The sequence below is a fragment of the Oryzias latipes genome, chromosome 16 (genome assembly GCF_002234675.1).
Source record: "Oryzias latipes chromosome 16, ASM223467v1".
Taxonomy (NCBI): Eukaryota; Metazoa; Chordata; class Actinopteri; order Beloniformes; family Adrianichthyidae; genus Oryzias; species Oryzias latipes.
The window spans coordinates 27,876,873-27,894,416 of record NC_019874.2 but is presented as its reverse complement, the minus strand read 5'-3'; the positions used below and the strand labels follow the sequence as shown (position 1 = coordinate 27,894,416).

The window sequence follows — 17,544 nt, the reverse complement described above, 5'->3', positions numbered from 1 at the left end:
TCACTGCTACAAGCTTTTTCCAACTGTATTTTTCATCTGCTCCCGATTCAGCACAACAGTTTAATGGACGGCTTCAGTCAAACTGCAGGACCTGTCCTCCCCAATCAAGTCATCTACATTTTCACTGTTATTTTTTCACCTTTAGCAGTTTATTTAATAAATTCAGGCTAAACATTTTAGTTGAGTAATATTTTTTTTAAAGATTTTTTTAAAGAAAGTTTTTTTTCATCTTCAACAATTTTTTATCTTTTGCTTTATTAAACTATTACAGTAAGGGGAGCCGGTTTAGCTCGTGCTGGTTTGCAGCACCTTCCATCTGTGAAACCAGGGTTCAAATCCAGGCTGCTCCCTGTTCCCTTCTCCACCTCTGTGCCAGTCCCAAGCCCGGTTGCTTTGAGAAGGTTGCATCAGGAAGGGCATCCGGCATAAAACATTGCCAAGTTTACCATGCAACTTGTTTACTGTGGCAACCCCTGATGGGAAAAGCCAAAAGAGAAAGAATAAAAAGAAGCAGTTTGATAAATATTTCAATGACAAGATAATTTAAGCTGTGCTGGTCTTAGATGTTGTTTTGAATCACAATCCATTCTTGCTTCCTTTAAATTTAGATATTTTTTTCTTAAATACAGGTGGTTGAAGGCTACAATTACTTCCTTACTGTGAAAATAGCCAAAACTCTGTGCAGAAAGAACTCCAATGTTTCGGGGTGTTCTCCCATCTCAAATTCACCCATGGCCAAGGTATTTATTTAAAATATTTTTATATTTACAGACAAAAAAGCACTGAATTTGGTAAAAATTTGCTCTGTTATTTTACATTTTTAGATTTTTGGGTTTTTTTACCTTCAAGATTTTACTATGTTGTTATTCACCTTTTTATTAAATCTGTTTTTTAATCAGGTTTTATTATGTTTAGCTTTAATGTGCTTCAATTTTAATTGTGTTAAATCACTTTATAAACAAAGATGATGACTGTTTAAATTCCACTATGTTAATGATGTTTTTCAACCAATCTTAACCATCATATTGTTCTGCATGTATTAATGACTGCTGATCTTGTCTTTCAGACTTACGAATGCACATTCGTTGTGTGGAGTCGCCCATGGCTCAATGATATACAGCTGATGGAACAGCAGTGCCACCAGCTGCATTCTTAACCAAGAACTATATAGTGATTACCCTCCCTGTTTAGTCTGTTCAGTTTATAACTGATTTAACCGTTAGGACAACTGTCTTGTAATGTCGAGCTATACAAATAAAACTGAATTGAACTGAATTCTGGACTTTCTGGTTGATTTTGAAAGACAAGGGACTGAAGTTCCCTTTTTCTGCCACAATAAATCAGAAATGGTTTTGTGACGTCAACATTTCAGCTCTATTAGGAAGTCAGGGTGCCTTCATGAACATAAAAGCAGAGAGAAGTCGGCTGAAAGCGTTTTTGTCAACTGCATAAGCATGAAGACTTTCAGCTTTATCCTAACCCCAGCTGTCCTCATGCTGCTGATGGCAGCCGGCTGGACCAGCGCCTACAAGCCCGTCATCCTTGTCCACGGGATCTTAAGTGGGCCTAGGTCTTTTAAGATGCTCACTGGATTCATCAAGAAGGTATGTCCTTCTCCCTGTGAGGTGTTTGCAGAGGGCTGACAGGAAATCCCTTTTCAAGAGCTAAAACATTTTAAATGTGGATTTCCTCACTTTCAGGTCTGTGTGTCATAAACCCTTGAAACCTAATATAGCACCTGTAAGTCTGTGCCTTTGATTTAAATTTAAAATCATTGTAGTTATTTCTATTACTTTTAAGCAGCTGTTTAAACGGCATATGTAAAAAAAAAAACTACCGTAGACAAAGATCACTCAGACAGAAGAACAAAAAAATCCACAAGTTGGTTCTTTTTTACAGTTCAAGGCCGTGTCACACAGCCACTCTGAAGATTTTGTGCATATTTCACGGATGAAAATTGGTCATACGTGAAAATCAGGGAAAAAGTGAGAAAAGTTGGGATCTTCATGCAAAACTTTCCCAGATGTATCACGAATGAACCACGGTAAAACTACAGAAGGTTAGAACATAAACCGTGTGTGAATATTGCGCTGTTTACACACAATTCATTTGTTATTCGTGCACCAATTACGTAATTTTAATGTGTATTGTGAGCCGTATTCACTATATAAAAGCTATGCATCAGTGCTACACGCGTGAAAAGTCTGTTAGACTTATGTGAAACTGTCGTGGAAAGCCACAAATTTGTGTATGCATCCTGCTATCACGCACATTTGCTTAGATTTACACAATATTTAGGCTTAAACTACGTAAAATACGCGTAAGCTGCGTAACTTCCAACCAACCAAAAATGTTGAACAGCTCAGAACGGAATTGAATGACCGTATGTCATGAAGGTAACGTTTATATGTCCACATGTGTCACAGATTGTAAACTACATCACTTTTATGCACCATGAAACCCTGCAGGCACATCCAGGTACCAAGGTGACAGCGATTGATCTGTTCAACTATGGAAACAGCACTAAGCCCATGTGGAACCAGGTTGAAGGTTTCGCCTTCGTCATCCAAAAAATCATGGAGAAGTCTCCAGAGGGAGTCCATCTTCTGTGCTTCTCTCAAGGTTCACCCAGACTTAAACAGCATTTAATCTGAGATGCAGAACATATCAGAGGAGGATTCATGAGAAGCTCATGGTTACAGCTCTCTCAGACCCAAACAGCCACTTTTAAACTCTGTGGGTTAAGGAGGAAGTACCATCTGAGATGTGGTGGAGGTGCTTTGAGTGCTGCACACAAAAAAAGCTACTTAGTTTTAGTGTGTGCACACAGCAGGCATGTGGATCAGCTGAGAGACAGCCCTTCATCATCTGAACTCAGAGAAAGCAAAGCTGAAACCTCCACCTAAAGTGTAACTGTGCAAAGAAAACCTTTAAGCATAAAATGACTGTATCAATGAGGTTAAAAGAGACAGATACTAACATTTTGTCTTTGTCAGATGTATATATAATTCTTCCTGTTTGCTGCATCAATCTGGTTTTTTAAACGTGAGTTCTCAGTTACTTTATGGATATTTCCACAATGACTGAAAGGAAACTAAATATGAGTTTCAACTGTTGGCTCACAAACATGACTTTAACCCTTGTGCTATCTTAGATGACCCCACCCTTACATTGACGTGTTCTCCCTACCATGACAAAGGTGGATAAAGGTGGAAAGATTTCATGTAATCCATGGACACCAGTGAAGATCACAAATCATTGAAGAAAAAAGGTTCAGCGCACTGTATAGTGGGTCTAGATGACCCAACTCCCAATGGTAAAGTGCCTAGGATAGCACAAGGGTTATTACATGTGCTGTTGATCACTAGAATAGCCACTAGAAGTAGAATTTTTCTTATTTTTTTCTAAGCGTCTTGAATGTGCTCTTTCCTTTATTGTGAAGGGGGTCTAATTTGCAGAGGAGTTCTTTCCACTCTCCCAAACCACAACGTGCACAGCTTCATTGCGCTGTCTTCACCGCTGGCTGGGCAGTTTGGAGGTCAGCAAAGTTGGTGTGAAAGTCATTGATGGAAGCTAGCAACGTTTTAAAAAGAAACGTGTGCTCTAACTTCACAGTGCCGGATGTCTTGCGCAAAATTTTTCCCCTTCCTGCAAGAGAATTAGTGTACCTTTTATGCTACAAAAAATATTCACAGGAGAAAGTTTCAATTTGCAACTATTGGAACGGTAAAATCAGAGATATTAAAGAGTGTTTTTCATTTATTGATTGCAGAAGAATAGAAACTGCAACCCATGTTTTCTCTGCAGATCCTCATCACAGGAAACAATACCTGGAATACAGCAACTTCCTGCCACTGCTGAATGGAGAAAAACCGCACAGCAAGATGGCAGATAGCGGGATTTGGATGCCTCCTTTGGCAGCAAGAAGATGGTTAAATATAAAAAACATTTGCATTTTGCAGCCTGGAGAAAAACCTTCCTGCGCATCAAGAAGCTGGTGCTGATTGGAGGACCGGATGATAATGTCATCACCCCGTGGCAGTCCAGGTATCCGTGTTTCCACTCATTTATCCCTAACAACATGAATGAGTAGAGAGCTGCTTTACATTTGTATGATCTGGAAAGAGTTATAAAAAAATTCTTCTTGGGATGTGAACCAAAACATTTTAAAAAAAAGTTAAATAATAAAACAGATTTTCTTCATTTAATAATGGATTAATATGTAGAAGAAAACGAAAAAAATATTTTTATCCTTCTTTTCTAGACATTTGTTTGACTATATAAAGTCCTGCCTGGAGGTCGTGTTGTTTCGGCTGCAGATGCATCTTAGTTTATTCTTGCATAATAATATCTACCTTCCTCTGCGTCCTTATATTTGTCTGATTTCACTGATGCCTAAAGAAAAAAGAATTAATTCCTGACCACGCTGACATGTTTTTGCATGATGACAAAAGTTTGTGTTCGAAAGAAGTTCCTACAGCTTCCTCTTAGTTTTAATTATCTACTTTTATTCTGCAGCCTCTTTGGATTCTACAACCACAATGAAGAAGTTGTTGAAATGAAGGAACAGATGGTAAGTGGTTGCAAGAGGTTTTAACCACACGTTTAGTAAAACTAGACATCATTTACAGTGATTGTAGGATTATATGGTAAAAAAAAACAGTACCTTTATCAATCCTTAAATAATGACATTTCTATACCTGATCTGAGCAGATTGTTCCTTAACACAAAATCCTGTAAACAAGATAAGAACACTAGAACATGACATCAAACAAATAAAGTCTTACAAACAAAGAGTAGAAAATTCTTCAATCCTTAGTTTCTATACCAGATCTGATCTGAGCAGATCATTCTTAACACACAAACCTGATGTTATTGTCTTCCTGCCTCAGTTTTACAAGAATGACACGTTTGGCCTGAAGACGCTGGACACTCGTGGCAACATATCCGTGTGCAGTCAGCCTGGGGTCAAACATGTTAAGTGGCACTCCAACAAGAAGGTGTTTGACAAATGCATTAAAAAATGGCTTGATTGAAGATGAGAAGAGCCTGGTTCAGCTGAGGATCAGTGCAGTCACCAATGAGCTCTGCACGCGCTTTAGAGAGAATCTGCAACGCCTTCAGGTTCTATTTAGGGACTTTTAGTGAAATCTAGTGGTCAGATGTAGGACTACAACCAAAAAAATGAACACCAATTTTCAAAATGAAATTGTCAGGCAATCAAAGTGGCTGGAGTTTAGTTAACATTCTCCAAAGTAGATTTACATTTTTTGTTTTTATGAAAAAAGAGGGATTAAATCAAAGCATTATATTAGAAAATGGACACACTTTCAACATGGAAAAGTCCAATGATTTTCAGTTGTTGACAGTTCGAGTTCACACAGATCCACTCAGTTGTTTTTGCTTTTTCTTGCTTTCTTCTCTAATAAACATTTTCCTGCTGGCATTCTAATGCAGTCATGCTTTATTTCTGAAATGTACATTTTCTCTTTTGGTTCTTTTTAATTAAAATGCTTTTTTGACAAACAAAACTGGTGACACATGAGAGTCTTACAAACGTACAGATGAAGATATTAACAGCATGTATGACAGAAATGTATCCCCAGCTTTACTAGTACACATGTTGAAGATATCAACGTACAAAAAGAATGTTAATTAATTATTATCTCTAGAGCAGGGGTGCTCACACTTTTTTGGCGTGTGAGCCACCTTTGAATCGACAATGTCTTGAAGATCTACCTCTATATATATATAAATATATATATCTATATCTATCTATCTATCTATCTATCTATCTATCTATCTATCTATCTATCTATCTATCTATCTATCTATCTATCTATCTATCTATCTATCTATCTATCTATCTATCTATCTATCTATCTATCTATCTATCTATCTATATATATATATATATATGTCTATCTATATATAGATATATATATGTCTATCTATATATAGATATATATATATATCTATATACATATATATATCTATATATACATATATAGATATATATATATGTATATATATATGTATATATATCTATATATATATATGCATATATATATTTGTATATATCTATATGTATATATATATATATATATATATATATATATATATATATATATATGTGTGTGTGTGTGTGTGTGTATATATAAAAAATACTATTAGTAAATGTTTGTTAGTTATGTTTATTAGTTACATGTTTATTTGAACTTTATTGTTTATGTACTGATGATTAAAAACTACACAGTGAGATTACACAAAGATACTTTTGTATTAACAGATTAGGCGTTTTATTACAAAGACAGAAAGCAGCAACCATCGTATGTCATGCTCTGCTGTAAACCGTGCAATGGAGGGAGCATCATCATGGCATTTCAAAGGCGCTGCTGGCTCCGTACGAAGCGCGTGCCTCGGACAAAACAGCTTCCTTAATTAGCATGTATTTATCGGGCGAGAACTGCAGAGCTGATAGCAGGAGGAGACACGAGGGGCGGCTTCAATAAACACTCCAAATGTCCGGAGTGATCTTCTCGCGGGGACTTGACGTGCCGCGGGGCAGAAAGCGACTTTCTGATGACAGACAGAATTTTTGAAGTTTGTGCTCAGTGAATTTAAACACGCGTCTGCAGTGACGTATGTATCAGAGGATGTCCGATTGGCCATTCTGCATGTCAATCATGTCCCGTACTTCTCGGTGAGGATTTTAAATGGCTCGGGCTTTTTAAGAAGTACTTTTTTATTTATTTATCCTTTCTGGCCTGCGATCTATCCTCATGTCCTTGAAGATCGACTGGTCGATCGCGATCGACGAAATGAGCACCCCTGCTCTAGAGCAGTGTTTTTCAACCTTTTTTGAGCCACGGCACACTTTAACCCTGACAAAAATCCCGCGGCACACCAGCATCCAAAAAAAAAAAAAAAAAAGCAGAAATTCATGGTCTGTATTGATCGACAGCCCCCCCCCTCCCGCAGTCTCACGTGGATTTTTGTGAAAATTGTGGCAGAAAAAGCAGGAAGTTGCGGCTGTTTTTTTCTAAGAGATGAACCACCAGCTAAAGACGAGCTTTAGCTGGTATTTTTGTTAGAACTGAGCGACTTTATCAGCGCAATTAAGAACAAGGAAGTGAAGACTTTAAGCACTTCTGATTGGTCAGACTGATAACATGTGGTTAAGCCTTCAAGAATGATTGGCGGAGACAGTCAAAGGGGCGGGACTTTTCCTTACACAGTTATAGCTGCAGCTAAATCGCGTTACCGTGATTCTTATCAAAATGTCTTTGATAGAATTAAATAAACACAAAGAAAAAGTAATTTTAAGATCTTTTATATTCCTAACTACTCAGTGTTTTATCAGGGCCTGTTTGAATGAACAGAGAGCTGAAATCCTGGAGTGGAAAATGTTTTTAGATCAGTGAATGAGGGCAATTTCCCACGGCGCACTTGACCATCTTCCACGGCACTAGCACACTGGTTGAAAAACACTGCTCTAGAGGAATCAAAACCTGAATTTTCTTATTTACAGTAATGTTCGGTTTGTAAATAATAAAATTATTCATAAGACACAGTAGATTCTGTGAATGTTTGTCTTTACTAAAAATTCTTTCTTTGGCAGAACCAGGTTTGAATGAATTTTCTGCTTTAATTGTCTGATAACCTCCTGAAAAAGAAGACTAGACGTGTGCTGCCACCTGGTGGACATTACTAGAATTAGAAAATATTTTTTGGAATTCCATTGTCTCAAAAAGGACATTTAAATATCATCATCTCCTTCTTCTGGTTTGTCCCTTTTGGGGTCACGGGGTGGCTGGAGCCTATCCCGGCCACTTGTGGGTGAAGGCAGGGGACACCCTGGATAGGTCGCCAGTCTGTCGCAGGGGCACAAATCACACACCTATGGACAATTTAGAGTTAACAATTGACCTGTGAAGCATGTTTTTGGACGGTGGGAGGAAGCTGAAGACCTCAGAGAGAACCCACGCATGCACGGGGAGAACATGCAAGCTCCATACAGAAGGGCCCCCCATTGATGTTCTGTTTCAAGCCCCCCAGCCAGGACTTGAACTGGGGGCCTTCTTGCTGTGAGGCAGGAGCGCTAAAGACTGTGCCACCATGCAGCCCCATTAAAATATTTATGCAAAATATTTTGTTTTAACAGTAAAATGAGTTTCAGTTTCTACATCAGGTAGAATTTCTCATTTCATTGAACATCCTTTTTTAAATATTATTAAATTTGATTACAGAAAGTATAAAATTGAAAAATTATATTTAATGCTATCTAAAAAAAGCTTGTTGTAAACATATAAGCATGTCAACCACTTTAAATGTATGTATTATTTTTAACTTGTTAGATTTTTAGATGCTGTTTTTGCTAATAAAAAGTAATCAAACGGATTTCTAAACCAGCCATAAATTTGCCAGGCTTTACAAAACTCACCAGTGAGAACCGATTCTGTTCAGTTCTGCTGCTCATCCATGTCGGCTGTTTGTCCTTCACACATGATTGGATTACACATCACAGTGGGTCAGTCAGTCTTATTGATCTTCTGGTTTGAGCTGATAAAAACAAATAAAAATAAAAACACAAGTCTCTTTCAAATAAACAAGTGGTCTATATTTGCTTTCAGACTTTCTAATGATCATAAAAGTGATCATAGAAATCCATTCATCCATCCATAATCTGCACTGGCTTTGTCCTTTGTGGGGTTCCTGTCCCAGGAAAATCATGAACCAGAAATATAATTCAGTGTATTTCAATCTTTGTTATGTTGTTTTTCCTCTAAAATAATATTTAAAAAACATGCATACTCGTTAAAAATGTATGGAAATCATTCGAAAAGGTCAATCTACTGTCATAATAAGAGACATCAACATTAAGAATTAATGTTTAAAATTAATGGGGAATAAGTCTGCAGAGGAGGGGGTGGAGAAAGTCAAAATTAATCCTTGGTTGAATATTTGTCTCTGAAAATTTTACCATTATTTTAAAAATTTCCTTTCTTAAAGTTTGAATATATTTGTTGTAAAAAAAAAAAAAAATCGAAATTTTTTTAGTGAAATAATTCATAAAATCTGTGAAAACAGGGTAGAAAGTGAAACTTTTGGCTGAAACACCTGTTCAAAGCGAAACCAGAAAGAAGAACCCTCCTTCACGCGGCCCCTACCAGGTAGGGCCGGTGACGTCAGCAAGGTGACACCCACCTCTTAGCCGGGCTCCGCGTGTCATCGGCGCAGATTTCAGCTCTGACGAGTCTGTGTTTGGGACGTTCTGGACCAGAACCGACATGAGTTGGATTCTGCGCTCTGAGGCTGCACTCCAGCGGCTCGAAACGGACCCACCGTTCCACAGGTAACTACTGAGTGAGGAACACTTTCTTTTACTTTTTTTACTCTGTCCTGTCCAACAACTGAGCAAACAGATGAAAGCTGAAGGCCTTTTGTGTTGGACTGGTGCCAGAGGGGAGCATGGGCGACCCCAGGTCAGGGCCCCCAAGGCCACAGGACGCCTCCTTGTGCCTACCTCTTTATGGACTGAGGTGCTCGACTGGGTCCACGGTCCACAGTCCCAGTCGAGCAGTTCTTAGAATTTAGCTTATGTGCTGAAAGGCAAGTGAAAGGAGTGAGACACAGAAACCTCCCAGTGACAGACAGCAGTACTCACAAGCAGAATGATGATGTCATTAAATGTGGTTTATTGAACATTCGATCCATTTCCTCTAAGTCCCTCTTAGTCAACGAGTTAATCAATGATAACAACCTTAGTCTTCTAGCCTTAACAGAAACTTGGCTCCAACAGGATGACTGTTAGACTGAATGAAGCACCCCCCCCCCCCCCCCACACACACACACACTTATGCTAACTATCAGAAATCCAGGATCTCAGGGAAAGGAGGTGGTTTGGCAGTAATATCACAGTCTAGCTTACTTCTCAGCCCTAAAGTTAAACATGTTTATAACTCCTTTGAAAGCATCACATTGTCTATAAATCACCCAAACAGGAAGACTAAAAACCTGTTTTATTCATAATTATTTATTTTTATTAACAGATGAGGCGTTTTATTACAAAGACAGAAAGCAGCGACTATCATATGTCATGCTCTGTTGTAAACCATGCAATGCGAGGAGCGTGGGCGGCATGGCATTTCAAAGGCGCTGATGGCTCCGTACAAAGCGCGTGCCACGGAAAAAACATCTTCCTTAATGAGCTCGTATTTATCGGGGGAGAACCACAAAGCTGATAGCAGAAGGAGACACGCGGGGCGACTTCAATAAACACTCCGGACATCTTCTGCCCCCCGACAGAAGATGTCTTTGACGTGCCGTGGGGCAGAAAGCGACTTTCTGATGACAGACAGAATTTGTTCTTGGTGAATTTAAACACGCATGTCGTGCAGTGACGTATGTTCTGCATGTCAATCAAGTCCCGTACTTCTCGGTGAGGATTTTGATGGTTGGTGGATTTTTTAGAACTACATTTTGTTTTTTGTTTTTTATCTTTGCTGGCCTGCGATCTACCCTCATGTCTTTGAAGATCGACCGGTCGATCGCGATCGACGTAATGAGCACCCCTGAGTCATTGACTGATGTAACAGAGAATCTGGCAATTTTTCAAAATAAAACATCTTTCAGATTCCCAAAAAAATAAAACGGAAGTAATGCAAGTTATTTATTCTTTCTGTGCGGCCTGGTACCAAATGTCCCGGGGGTTGGGGACCACTGTTCTAGGACATAGTTTCTGCAGAGCGACAAGGAGTTTGTTAAAAATTTTCCTCTGAGTTTTGGGCGAAAGCCCGCCCCCACTAGCTTACGGCCCCTCACAACCCCAACCTAACATGAGCGAAGCAATGAAAGTGGCTGGAGCTATCCAGCTGTACAGTTTTGATCAAGATTCCAGCTCAGCCGAGGAAAACAAAGACGTACATGGATATATTTGTCTGTAAATGATGAACCTTTACTGATTGTAGCAGCAATGCTACGAGCTTTTTCCAACCATATTTTTCATCTGCTCCCGATTCACCACAATTTGAATAGATACTCAGAAAGGCAATTTAAGCTTAATTTCCTTCCTATATGTCCCCTGTCATCACAAAAAGGACACTAGAACATGTTAAAAAAAACACAGAAAACACAACTGTTTTTCACCTTTCTCCATCATGAACTTGGTTTTTAGATTATGTTGTTTTCTGACTCCAAAAAAGTCTCGGAAGGTTTTTCCTGTAGTTTCCACTCTTAAGAGAAACATCATAGACATATTTTTTTTATTTTATTGAAGTACCTGGGGGTCTGGAATGATGATGTTTGAAATACACAGGGAAAAACTTGTTTTTTTCCCTTGTAATAAGCTCTACTTTCTTTTTTTCTGTCCTTAAGTCATCCAAGAATTCTTAGCTTGGATCAGACAACTGAATTAGTCATTTCAGTCAATACAAAACAAGGTTTGACGTTAAAGAGGAGATTGCAGGAGCAACATTTTAAGCACATTTTAATCCTTATTTCTACAGTGAGATATTTTTCCTGGAAAACGTTTTTTCTTGTCAGAGACAACATTAAATCTTTGTAAGATTAGATTAGATTTGCTTTTATTGTCATTGTCCATTGAAATTAAAGCATCATCATTCCAGTGCAAGAATAACAAAATATAATATTAAACATCCACTGCTTGTATCATCTTTTTGAACATATGAGTTGACTGATATGTTTCCGACTATTGTCATTTGTGATAACATTTGTTACAAGTTTATCAATATAAAGTACAGGCTGTGATTTTGAGTGATGGACAACAGACAAAACTATTTTTGATGACACAAGGACAGAGATTGTCTTGTGCTTAGAAAGCACAGACTCATCTCTGGCATTATCAATGTTTGAAACCCTAAAAACACAATCTCCTATCAATCTCTGTGAACACGATCTGTACGTGTGTTCCACTTTGGTCATCTTGATCTGTAAGGTTATAATCAAAGGATTAAACATTTTTAGTAGTCACTATATCTCAGTTGTCTTTTAAAAATAATCCTCTTCAGAGGTTTCTGGAGATATGACCCTCAGAAAGTTGATTGGCTGAGCTTCATGCCTCCTTCTGTATATAAACTGAAGCATCATTAAGCTTGTTTATCTTTATTTTTTTGTCTCCTGCTGCGTCTAAACAACAACAACAGAGATGTGGAAGTGTGCTTTTCCTTTCTTTGCAGCCCTGCTGACTGTTGGATCCGCTCAGGTTCCAGGAGGTCCGACAGACATCAACGCAAATGACCCGGAAGTCCAAGCTGCTCTGAAGTTTGCTATGAAAGAATACAACAAGGGTTCCAGCGACCAGTACCTCTACGTAGTGGTGGATGTGATCAGTGTTCAGGGACAGGTTGGTAACATTTCACTTATACGCTCTGCAGAACCCTAAAATGTCAAATATAGTTTAACGGACGGCTTCAGTCAAACTGCAGGACCTGTTCTTCCTAATTGAGTCATCTGCATTTTCACTGTTATTTTTTCACCTTTAGCAGTTTATTTAATTAATTGCGGCTAAACATTTTAGTTGAGTAACATTTTTTTTAAAGATTATAGTTTTTTTTTCATCTTCAACAATTTTTTATCTTTTGCTTTACTAAACTATTACAGAAAGAAGCAGTTTGATAAATATTTCAAGTATTTCAATGACAAATTAATTTAAGTTGTGCTGGTCTTAGATGTTGTTTTGAATCACAATCCATGCTTGCTTCCTTTTAATTTATATCTTTTTTTCTTAAATACAGGTGGTTGCAGGTTACAATTACTTCCTTACTGTGAAAATAGCCAAAACTCTGTGCAGAAAGAACTCCAATGTTTCAGGGTGTTCTGCCATCACAAATTCACCCATGGCCAAGGTATTTATTTAACATATTTTTATATTTAGAGACAGAAAGCACTGAATTTGGTAAAAATCTGCTCTGTTATTTTAAATTTTTATTTTTTTATTTTATTTTTTTTTACCTTCAAGATTTTACTATGTTGTTATTCGCCTTTTTATTAAATCTGTTTTTTTAAACAGGTTTTATTATGGTTAGCCTTAATGTGCTTCAATTTTAATTGTATTAAATCGCTTTATAAACAAAGGTGATGACTGTTTAAATTCCACTTTGTTAACAATGTTATTCGACCAATCTTAACCATCATATTGTTCTGCATGTATTAATGACTGCTGATCTTTTTTTCAGACTTACGAATGCACATTCAAAGTGTTCGAACCCCTATTCGGCAATGATATGCAGCTGACGGAACAGCAGTGCCACCAGCTGCATTCTCAACCAAGACGGAGATCCTAAAGATGCCCAACTTTGTTTAGTCTGTTCAGTTTATAACTGATAACACTGATTTATGTTAAGACAACTGTCTTGTAATGTCGGGCTATACAAATAAAACTGAATTGAACTGAATTCTGGACTCTCTGGTTGATTTTGAAAGACAAGAAACTGAAGTTCCAGGGTGCCTTCATGAACATAAAAGCAGAGAGAAGTCGGCTGAAAGCGTTTTTGTCAACTGCATAAGCATGAAGACTTTCAGCTTTATCCTAACCCCAGCTGTCCTCATGCTGCTGATGGCAGCCGGCTGGACCAGCGCCTACAAGCCCGTCATCCTCGTGCACGGTATCTTAAGTGGGCCTAGGTCTTTTAAGATGCTCACTGGATTCATCAAGAAGGTATGTCCTTCTCCCTGTGAGGTGTTTGCAAAGTGCTGGACAGGAAATCCTTTTTCAAGAGCTAAAACATCTTAAATGTGGATTTCCTCACTTTCAGATCTGTGTGTCATAAACCCTTTAAACCTAATATAGCACCTGTAAGTCTGTGCCTTTGATTTAAATTTAAAATCATTGTAGTTATTTCATTACTTTTAAGCAGCTGTTTAAACGGCATATGTAAAAAAAAAAACTACCGTAGACAAAGATCACTCAGACAGAAGAACAAAAAATTCCACAAGTTGGTTCTTTTTTACAGTTCAAGGCCGTGTCAAACAGCCACTCTGAAGATTTTGTGCATATTTCCCGGATGATAATTGGTCATACGTGAAAATACGAGGAAAAAGTGAGAAAAGTTGGGATCTTCATGCAAAACTTTCCCAGATGTATCACGAATGAACCACGGTAGAACTACGGAAGGTTAGAACATAAACCGTGTGTGAATATTGCACTGTTTACACACAATTCATTTGTTATTCGTGCACCAATTACGTAATTTTAATGTGTATTGTGAGCCGTATTCACCATATAAAAGCTATGCATCAGTGCTACACGCGTGAAAAGTCTGTTAGACTTATGTGAAACTGTCGTGGAAAGCCACAAATTTGTGTGCATCCTGCTATCACGCACATTTGCTTAGATTTACGCAATATTTAGGCTTAAACTACGTAAAATACGCGTAAGCTGCGTAACTTCCAACCAACCAAAAATGTTGAACAGCTTAGAACGGAATTCATGTAAAGACCCGTAGACCGAAACACTCGATGGACATCTGTGCACATCGACGTATGAGGAATGCAAGAAACACTTGTGAATGACGTAGGGTTGTGTTTAGTAATGGTTGAACTTTTGTTATGTTTTGTGTTAAATATGTACTCTTTAATGAATAATATGAAAAAAAATCAGGCATCAAATTGAGGTGAAACTTTAAATAACATCAATTTGACTCAGAAAACATATAAGAAAAACTGAATTCAGGTAAAAAGTCCCACTTTGCTGCTGTAACCTCCAGATCAGCTGTGTTTGCTGACCGTATGTCGTGGAGGTAAAGTTTATATGTCCACATGTGTCACAGACTGTAAACTACATCACTTTTATGCACCATGAAACCCTGCAGGCACATCCAGGTACCGAGGTGACAGCGATTGATCTGTTCAACTATGGAAACAGCACTGAGCCCATGTGGAACCAGGTTGAAGGTTTCGGAAAGGTCATCCAAAAAATCATGGAGAAGTCTCCAGAGGGAGTCCATCTTCTGTGCTTCTCTCAAGGTTCACCCAGACTCAAACAGCATTTAATCTGAGATGCAGAACATATCAGAGGAGGATTCATGAGAAGCTCATGGTTACAGTTTTCTCAGACCCAAACAGACACTTTTAAACTCTGTGGGTTAAGGAGGAAGTACCATCTGAGATGTGGTGTAGGTGCTTTGAGTGCTGCACACAAAGAAAGCAACTTAGTTTTAGTGTGTGCACACAGCAGGCCTGTGGATCAGCTGAGAGACAGTCCTTCATCATCTGAATTCAGAGAAAATAAAGCTTAAACCTCCACCTAAAGTGTAACTGTGCAAAGAAAACCTTTAAGCATAAAATGACTGTATCAGTGAGGTTAAAAGAGACAGATACTAACATTTTGTCTTTCTCAGATGTATATATAATTCTTCCTGTTTGCTGCATCAATCTGTTTTTTTAATCGTGAGTTCTCAGTTAGTTTTATGGATATTTCCACAATGACTGAAAGGAAACTAAATATGAGTTTCAACTGTTGGCTCACAAACATGACTTTAACCCTTGTGCTATCTTAGATGACCCCACCCTTCCATTGACGTGTTCTCCCTACCATGACAAAGGTGTATAAAAGTGGAAAGATTTCATGTAATCCATGGACATGAAAAAGGTTCAGCGCACTGTCTAGTGGGTCTAGATGACCCAACTCCCAATGGTAAAGTGCCTAGGATAGCCCAAGGGTTCTTACAGCTGCTGTTGATCACTAGAATAGCCACTAGAAGTAGAATTTTTCTTATTTGTTTCTAAGCGTCTTGAATCTGCTCTTTCCTTTATTGTGAAGGGGGTCTAATTTGCAGAGGACTTCTTTCCACTCTCCCAAACCACAACGTGCACAGCTTCATTGCGCTGTCTTCACCGCTGGCTGGGCAGTTTGGAGGTCAGCAAAGTTGGTGCGAAAGTCATTGATGGAAGCTAGCAAAGTTTTAAAAAGAAACGTGTGCTCTAACTTCACAGTGCTGGATGTCTTGCGCAAAATTTTTCCCCTTTCTGCAAGAGAATTAGTGAATGATCAATAAATCAATCTGATCTAAATGATCAATCTTTCTTCAGTGAAGCAATGTTACTTTAGTATATTGAACATAATTTGGGAGGGTTTTAGCTTTCATATGAGACATTTCTAAAACCAATGGATTCATTAAAAGTGAGATTATACGCTTTTGTTTCTACAAAATGGATAAGCGACAAGACTTTTGTCAGGGACTGTATATAAACTGAAGCCTCATTAAGCTTGTTTATCTTTATTTTTTTGTCTCCTGCTGCGTCTAAACAACAACAACTATGTGGAAGTGTGCTTTTCCTTGCTTTGCAGCCCTGCTGACTGTTGGATCCGCTCAGGGGCTTCCAGGAGGTCCGACAGACATCAACGCAAATGACCCGGAAGTCCAAGCTGCTCTGAAGTTTGCTATGAAAGAATACAACAAGGGTTCCAGCGACCAGTACCTCTACGTAGTGGTGGATGTGATCAGGGTTCAGGGACAGGTTGGTAACATTTCACTTATACGCCCTGCAAAAGCCTAAAATGTCAAATATAGTTTAACAAACGGCTTCAGTCAAACTGCAGGACCTGTTCTTCCTAATTGAGTCATCTGCATTTTCACTGTTATTCTTTTACCTTTAGTAGTCTATTTCATAAACTGCATAACATTTTAATTGAGTATAATTTCTTTCTTAAGATTTTTTTTTATCTTTTGTTTTACTGAACTATTACAGAAATAAGCAGTGTGATAAATATTTCAAGTCTTTCAATGACAAGCCAATTTAAGTTGTGCTGGTCTTAGATGTTGTTTTGAATCACAATCCATGCTTGCTTCCTTTTAATTTATATCTTTTTTTCTTAAATACAGGTGGTTGCAGGCTACAATTACTTCCTTTCTGTGAAAATAGCCAAAACTCTGTGCAGAAAGAACTCCAATGTTTCAGGGTGTTCTGCCATCTCAAATTCACCCATGGCCAAGGTATTTATTTAACATATATTTATATTTTTATTTTTAAGACAATACAGCACTGAATTTGGTGAGAATTTGGTCTGTTATTTTATATTTGTAGTTTTTTTTGGTGTTATATGTTTTTTTGTTGCCTTCACGATTTTACGATGTTGTTATTCACCTTTTTATTAAATCTGTTTTTAAAGAGGTTTTATTATGGTTAGCCTTAATGTGCTTCAATTTTAATTGTATTAAATCGCTTTATAAACAAAGGTGATGACTGTTTAAATTCCACTTTGTTAACAATGTTATTCGACCAATCTTAACCATCATCACCATCAGCATATTGTTCTGCATGTCCTAATGACTGCTGATCTTGTCTTTCAGACTTAAGAATGCACATTCGTTGTGTGGAGTCGCCCATGGCTCAATTATATGCAGCTGGTGTGTCAGCAGTGCTACTAAAAAAACTCTACAATAATATGGATTGAAATTTTCCTTTGAAGTAATTGTAATGCCATCTTTACAATCCTCACTTTAAACGTTGCCATTATTCCTGCAGAAAGCAGAACAGCTTTGACGGCAAAAAAAACAAATTTGCTCTATAAAAATACAGTGT

The 17,544-nt window shown here is 38.0% G+C and overlaps 3 protein-coding genes across 3 annotated transcripts; all 3 read left to right on the top strand.

Moving 5' to 3' along the window:
• The first annotated feature begins 1,345 nt into the window (after positions 1 to 1,345).
• On the top strand, positions 1,346 to 4,689 carry LOC101158051 (lysosomal thioesterase PPT2-like). The gene is made up of 7 exons (XM_020710404.2): positions 1,346 to 1,604; positions 2,469 to 2,622; positions 3,443 to 3,538; positions 3,616 to 3,726; positions 3,808 to 3,882; positions 3,954 to 4,047; positions 4,519 to 4,689. Exons 1-7 carry the CDS (start codon positions 1,455 to 1,457, stop codon positions 4,595 to 4,597), a joined length of 759 nt encoding a protein of 252 aa, XP_020566063.2. The 5' UTR covers positions 1,346 to 1,454; the 3' UTR covers positions 4,598 to 4,689.
• A 7,174-nt stretch (positions 4,690 to 11,863) lies between these two features.
• Positions 11,864 to 13,415, top strand: LOC101170488 (cystatin-like). Its single transcript, XM_004085145.3, has 3 exons — positions 11,864 to 12,364; positions 12,756 to 12,866; positions 13,197 to 13,415. Exons 1-3 carry the CDS (start codon positions 12,167 to 12,169, stop codon positions 13,302 to 13,304), a joined length of 417 nt encoding a protein of 138 aa, XP_004085193.1. The 5' UTR covers positions 11,864 to 12,166; the 3' UTR covers positions 13,305 to 13,415.
• A 2,847-nt stretch (positions 13,416 to 16,262) lies between these two features.
• On the top strand, positions 16,263 to 17,136 carry LOC110013957 (cystatin-like). The gene is made up of 2 exons (XM_020700531.2): positions 16,263 to 16,479; positions 16,845 to 17,136. The coding sequence occupies exons 1-2, from the start codon at positions 16,279 to 16,281 to the stop codon at positions 16,965 to 16,967; spliced, it is 324 nt and encodes a 107-aa protein (XP_020556190.1). The 5' UTR covers positions 16,263 to 16,278; the 3' UTR covers positions 16,968 to 17,136.
• The last annotated feature ends 408 nt before the right edge of the window (positions 17,137 to 17,544 follow it).